Below are 6,667 nucleotides of genomic sequence, written 5' to 3' on the forward strand. Positions count from 1 at the left end.
GTTTCGAGACCCTAGAAGATTTCCTCCTTTCCCTTTCCTGAGCTTCTGTTTCCACTCTGTGAAAATTTCCAGGAGTGGGGACGGGTGACTTACTCCCAGTTGGGAACCTTAGAGACCTGCGGCCCGGCCCAGGCTCTCCCCTGCCTCTCTGGGGCTAACACAGGCCTCCTCTTCTTCGGAAGTGGGTCTTTCCACTCCCACCACCCTGCAGATAACCCCATCACCTCCCCCAGGCCTGCACACGGGCAGCCTCCACAGTCCTCCGGCGCTGGCCCCTAGGAGGGGTGCGGAGGTGAGGGGCCTCCAGCAGGCAGGGGCAGGCCCCGGGCCCCCTGAGGAGGGGTCACGCCAGACTAAGGGTTTCTTTGCCCCTCCAGACCTCCACTTTTCGCCTCTAGAAGGTGCCAGCCCTCCAGGTGAAAACAGACCCACTGACACCACTCCCCGGGGACAGGCACCCAGGAATTTCCTCTGGAGATTCTCTGACAGGGACAGCAAGCCTAGGCACGACCCAAGGCAAGGGGGCCTCCCCCAGGCGGTCCAGGGCTAAGCACCCACATCTCCACCAGTCTCCCCAGTAGCCCGCCCCGTTCCCTTCTCTCCTGGCTGCCCGCCCTGCTAGCCGGTGGCCCCGGGCTGTGGCCCAGGTGCACTGTGCTCATGGCCGTTACAAACACAGGGCGTCAGCAGGCCGGACTCTTTGACATAAATGATCATTTGTCTTCCGTGGCTATTTTGCTCCCCGCTGGGGAAGAATTATCCTGAACCGGACACAGGACACAGATGCAGGAGAGCCTCCAGGGGGGGCTACAGTGCACTGGCCCCCTTCCCAGATCAAGGGAGAGCAGCTGAAGCCCCAAGCCTGGCTGGGAGGCCAGAGGCCCGAGCCCAGTCCTATTCTGCCTCCAAGATTGGTATCATCTAGACCGTGAAGGCTGGTTTACCTCCTGGAGGGAGGGGCAAGACCCTTGCTGTTAAGATGCGGACCTATCCTTAAGGTCCCTGAAGTGAGATGGTCTGAGGTTTTTACAGGTCTCTTCAACCAGGAACGATGGGGGGAATGGCGAGGGTGGCGGTCCTGCTGGGAACCACCGCCCCGCCCCGCCCCACACCGTGGGACGCTCCCTCTCCAGGGAGGCCAGGCCAACCCTGGGCCCCAGCTGCTCCCCTGGGTCCCTCCCTCAGGGCCCCAAGCCTCCTCTGAAGCCACCCATGAAGTCCCCCCGAGCTCTTAGGCCCCTGCATTCAGCCGTGTGACTGACCCCCTCCCCCAACCTGGTGGCCAAATCACCCAGCCCCTCCCTCTCCGGGGGCCCCCAACTCTTTCACCCCCCCCCCAAAAATGTCAGCAAGTGGGACACAGAGGTCCTCCCACGCTCCCTTCCCTGGGGCTACCCTTCCCCGGCAGGGAGGCGGGGCAGGGGCGAGGGCACAAAACTGGGGACCCAAGGGGCGAGGCGGCACTTGTGGGGCCCCACGCGCAGAAAGACAGGAGACGGGTGTGGGACAGGGGCTGCGTTTTGGTGGCACCTGCTTTGGGTCTTTTGCAGAAGTGGCCCCACCCCAGGCTTCAAGAGCTGCTTGTCAGATCACAACAGAGGGAGTGGGGGCAAGAGGGGGGTGGCAGGGAGGGGGGCCCGGGAGTCCGGACGAACTGGCACATACACGACAGATGTTTGCTCAGAAAAATACAGTAAAATCGTCATGCAAATGGAACGGGAATCTGCTTTCTCACACCACTGGCTCCGCCGGCTCGCTCTTCTCAGTATTGCCAATCTGGTGCGAGGAGGGGGTGGGGGTGGGGGGCAGGTTTGGGGGGTTGAGGGAGGTCTGCTCCGCACATCCATGCCGGCCCCTCCCCTCCACTCCCCAGAAGAACGGTCCTCTCTTTGCAAACGTCACCCCCGTAGTGAGCCCTGGGCTTGGTCTGTCCCCCACGTGGGTGTGAGAGAGGTGCTCAGGTGAGCCCTAGTCCTCCCCACAGTCCTCCCCCAGACTCTACCCCAGGCAGGAAGATCGCTAGAGCTCCCCCCCCCCACCACAGGAGATAGCACTAGCTTTCCTGATCCGAACCCCCACCCCCAACAGTACAGGTCTTGGTCCCATCCCAGTGCCCACCCTCACCCCACCGCCACACTCTGCAAATCTCAAGAAACCCAACTGGGTGACAGGCCAGAGGCCGGGGCGGGGGGGGGGGGGGGGCGGCCCAGCAGGGGTGTGGGGAGAGCTGAGTGGGCCCCTCTTCATCTTGAGGCGGGCGGGGAGCCAAGGAGCACATTGGCAGGTGGGCAGAGCTATAGTTGTCCCCACCCCCAGTGGCCCACATCCTAATCAAAGGTGAAGGGCCCCTCAAGCACCCGGACAGTGTGTTTAAGCCCCCCTAGTCTCAGGACCCCAGATCTGCCCCCGCCCAGACTCAACCCTGGAAGCCCCTAGCTGTTGAGAAAAGGCCGCAGCCCCCCTGGCCCTGCCTTCCCTAACCACCCTCTGCCGCCCCCAACTGAGAGAGAACCCCCAGGAGCCCAACAGTCCCAACTGCCAGGTCCTCGGTTGCCATGGCGACAGAAGCTGGCCGGGAGAGGGAGGGGCCCCACCAACCTGCCTGCTCCCCCCGCCCCCGGGGGGTGAGGGGGGGAGTGCTTACTGTTTGTGCTTTGTTCGATGTTGGGTGGGGGTCAGCAAGGGGGGGAGGGTGGGGAGCCGCCATTTCCATGGAAACATGGGAGCCCCCTCCAGCCAGGGGGTTGGGAGGGGTGGGGCAGGGGATGCACGGGCACAGCCAAGAGCGGGTGGGTAAGCCCAGGAAAGCCCTCCTTCCTCTGGGCAGGCCCAGCTGCTGCCCTGAGATCCCGTAAGAGGAGTCGGGCAGGTGGGAGGCCAGGATGTGGGGGCACAGGCAGGAAGGCCCCCATTACACCCGGCCTCCCCCCTGCTCCCAGGCATCACAGTTCAGGGCCACCCTTCTGGGATGAGTAGGGGTCCTGGAGGCCCAGAGAGGCTGGGGGGCTGGGGCAAGGGGCCCTGCACCTGAGAGGCGGCGGCTGGCCCCCCTGCTTTCTCCTCAGACCCCCATAAGCAGCTCCCAGGCCACTTGGAAGACACTTGAAGGGGGCTGGTGAAATGGCCCCGTGCCTCTGCTCCTTTCTCGTAAGCGAGACCTCCCGCCTCTCCTGGGTGCTGGCGTGGGGGGGGGGGGCAAAGGACCCCCAGCACGATGAATCATGGCTCCACGCCCAGGGGGCACGGCCATGGGGCTTTCTAGAAAGGAAGAGCACCAGCCTGATTCTCGAGTCCCTCCGCCCCAGGAAACCGCAGCTCTGGAAGGGGGTGGCGGGCTGGCGAAGGGTGGGGGGGTGGGGAACAGCACTGGGCTTGAAAGTTGGGAAACTGCCTAACCTGACACGTGGCCCTGGGGCTATCCCTTCCTTTTCCCTGGGCCTCGGTTTCCCCCACCACAAGGAAAGGCAATGATGCCCCGAATCTGCCTGGCACCAGATCTCCAAGCGACCTGTCCCCAGATGGGGAGACCCTCTTCCTGCCCCCCAGACTCCCCTGCCCCCAAACCCGGCTCGAGTCCCAGAGCCCCCAGACCCCCACACACCCCCTTCTGGCTTCCTGGCCTGCGCCCCCTCCCAGCCCCGCACACCCCAGCAGAGTCCCTGGGCAGCACAGTAAAGATGACTGGTTTCGGTATCAGTGTGTAAACTTTTAAGGAGAACGTGTCTTTGTTTTCCTGTCCGTTATTGTCGGGTGGGGGTTGTTCACAGTCAGGTGGTGGTCAGGTGTGTGCGTGGGTGCGTGCGTGCGGGTGTGCGTGTGCGTCCGCTCCTCGGCCCCGGCCCCCCCTCCCCCGCCCCCCCCCCCCCGCCCCGGCCTCCCCCCTGCCCGGCCGCCCGGGGCCCTTCCCCTCGTGCCCCCCCGGGGCCCTCCCCCTCCGGCCTCACCGGGAAGGAGAGGGTCACAGCTTCTGCTGGGCCGAGACCCCTTTCCAGTAATCGAGGATGTCGTGCAGGTCCTCGTCCTTGGCGAACTGGACCTTCTTGCGCAGGGCGTGGCCGGCGGCCACGTACACCTCCTCCCGGTGGTGCTTCTTGTAGGGCCGGAAGCGCTCCCAGATCTTGTGCGTGCTCTCGGAGGAGTACTCAGGGCTGGAGGAGTAACCTGAGTAGTAGTGTCTGGGGGAGAGCTGGGAGTAGGCGGAGTCCCGCTTGGAGCGGGTCAGCGGCTTGAGGAAGGACACGCGCTGGCTCAGGCTGTCGGCGCCCTCCTCGTAGTACAGGGCCGGGAAGCTGTGCCGGTGCTCGCTGCAGTGGTAGGCGGGCTTCACCTCCAGGTGATGGACCCCGCCGCCCCCGCCGCCGCCGCCGCCGCCGCCGCCCCCGCCGCCGCCCGCGGGCACCAGCGGGAGCCGGTCCAGCGGGCTGTTGAGGGGGCTGCCCTTCTCGATGTACTTGGAGTCGCCCTTGGCCAGCCCCGCGGCGGCCGGGTGGTCGGGCACGTCCAGGCTGAAGACCTTGGCGCTCTTGATGGAGCCGCTGGACGAGACGCTGCAGGTCTTGCGCGCCACGGCGGCGTCGGCGCTCAGCTGGCGCTGTAGCGGGTGGTGCACGCTCTCCTTGTAGGGGGGCGAGAGGAAGCTGGGCCGCTCCAGCGCCCCGGGGGCGGCGGCCGAGGAGGCGGCGGCGGCGGCGGCGGCGGCCGCAGGGAGGGACTGGCACTCGAAGGCCAGCTCGGGGTCGCCGCCGCCGCCGCCGCCTCCCCCGAGGAACGAGGCCGCGTCCAGCTTGAGGGCGTCGATGCAGTTGTTGATGATCTGGTTGACCTTGTCCACCTCCTTGGCGATGGTGGAGATCTCGGCGGCCGAGCCCTGGCCGTTCTCCAGGTCCGGGAGGTCATCCTCGGGCCGGGCCAGGCCGTCCCCGCCCGCGCCGGTGCGCACCTCGATGTAGTTGCCCTTGGTGGCCACCTTGGGCGTGTCCAGCCCGGCCTCCAGCCCCTTGGGGGCGGGAAGCTTCTCCCCGATCACGGAGGGGATGGAAGGCATGCAGGGCACGGGCAGCACGGGGGGCTCGCCCAGCTTCTGGGCGGCGTGGACCACGGAGCCGGCATCCACGTCGGCCCCGTAGCGCATCTCCAGGATGGTCTTCTTGACCTTGACGGACTTCTGCTTCTCCTCCTGCATGCGCCGTTTGCGCAGGCAGTAGTAGACGGCGCCCAGCACGATGACCATGCCGAAGAGGCAGCCCAGGATGGTCATGATGTAGTGGGTGGTGGTGGAGGTGCTGGGCGCCAGGTCGCCGGGGACGGGGTCCCGCGTGGCGAAGGTCAGGCAGGTGTGGTTGAAGCGGCGGCTGTTGCGCAGCGACGTCACGCAGAACGTGTACTCGGTGTGCGCGCGCAGCTTGTCGAGCGTCACGATCTCCTTCTTGTTCTTGAGCGTCATGACGTCGGAGAAGTAGCTGTTGTTGTACTGGACCAGGACGTACATCTTGCTGTAGGGGTGCGGGATGGTGACCACCAGCGTGGCCGAGGTGAAGGCCACGTGGTGCAGCTTGATGGCCGGCCCCGCAGACGCATCCGTGGTGGACGAGGCCGGCGGCTCCACCGACAGGATCTCGTCGGGGTTGAAGCCCGAGTTCTCGTCCGGCTCCCGCTGGGCGTCGGTGGAGTAGGGCGTGGGGTGGCTCGCCGGCCGGGCGGGCAGCGAGCCGTTGCGGCACTTGGCCTGGAGCACGGTGATGGCGTTGAGGCTGTGGTAGGGCCGGGGCACCAGCAGCGGGTAGCCGGCGAACTCGCGCGGCGACTCGCACTGCAGGCGGTCGTAGTTCTTGGTGACGTTGTTGAAGACCACCAGCCAGGCGAGGAAGCCGAAGAGGTCGCACTCACAGTTGAAGGGGTTGCCGGCCAGCTCGCACACCATGAGGCTGGCCAGGCTGGCGAAGGTGGCGCCGTCCAGGCGGCTGAGGCGGTTGGAGGACAGGTCGATGCTGATGAGGCTCGGGCACTCGGAGAAGGCGGCGGGCGTCACCACCTCGATGAGGTTGTGCTGCACGAACAGGAACTGCAGGCGGCCCATGCCGCGCAGCATGCCCTCGGTCAGGTTGCTGAGCTTGTTGTAGCCGAGCTGCAGCACCTGCAGGCTCGACTGGCCCAGGAAGGCGCCGTCCTCGATGTAGGAGATCTCGTTCTTGGTGAGGTTGAGGTCGGTGAGGTTCCCGAAGCGGTTCAGCGACGAGTAGAGCACGGCCTTGAGCTTGTTCTCGTTGAGCCGCAGGTCGTGCACGGTGCTGTTGATGTGCTGCGGGATGGTCTCGTAGGGCGGCTGGTTCTGGCTGCAGATGGCCAGCCACACGTACCCCTTGTCGCCCTCGATGAGCCAGCAGTCGGCGCGCACGGCGCCCGGCCGGCACACGCACAGCAGCGCGGCGGCGCACAGCCCCAGGCGCAGCATGGCGCCGGCCGCGGCCCCCCTGGAAGGCCGCGCTCGGGGGGGAGGGGCCGGGGCGCGGGGGACCTAGCAGCGGGAGGCCGGGGCTGGCGGCACAGTCCTCCCCGGGGCCGCCACCATCTTGGGGGCGACCCCCAGCACGGGGGGCCCCGGGCGAAGCAGACGCGGCCCGTGCCAACCGCGGGGGGGGGGGGGGGGTCCGCCGGGGGCACTACCAGC

General features: G+C 66.7%; 1 protein-coding gene across 1 annotated transcript; it reads right to left on the reverse strand.

Moving 5' to 3' along the window:
* Nucleotides 1–1,349: 1,349 nt before the first annotated feature.
* On the reverse strand, nucleotides 1,350–6,451 carry ELFN2 (extracellular leucine rich repeat and fibronectin type III domain containing 2). The gene is made up of 2 exons (XM_047864859.1): nucleotides 3,945–6,451; nucleotides 1,350–1,776 (listed from the first exon to the last, which is right to left on the reverse strand). Exon 1 carries the CDS (start codon nucleotides 6,449–6,451, stop codon nucleotides 3,959–3,961), a length of 2,493 nt encoding a protein of 830 aa, XP_047720815.1. The 3' UTR covers nucleotides 1,350–1,776; nucleotides 3,945–3,958.
* Between the last annotated feature and the right edge of the window lie 216 nt (nucleotides 6,452–6,667).

The sequence above is a fragment of the Prionailurus viverrinus genome, chromosome B4 (genome assembly GCF_022837055.1).
Source record: "Prionailurus viverrinus isolate Anna chromosome B4, UM_Priviv_1.0, whole genome shotgun sequence".
NCBI classification, from domain to species: domain Eukaryota; kingdom Metazoa; phylum Chordata; class Mammalia; order Carnivora; family Felidae; genus Prionailurus; species Prionailurus viverrinus.

Bases quoted from the DNA above. Each gene is read 5' to 3' on its own strand.
- ELFN2 (XM_047864859.1), bottom strand. From the start codon at position 6,451: ATGCTGCGCCTGGGGCTGTGCGCCGCCGCGCTGCTGTGCGTGTGCCGG.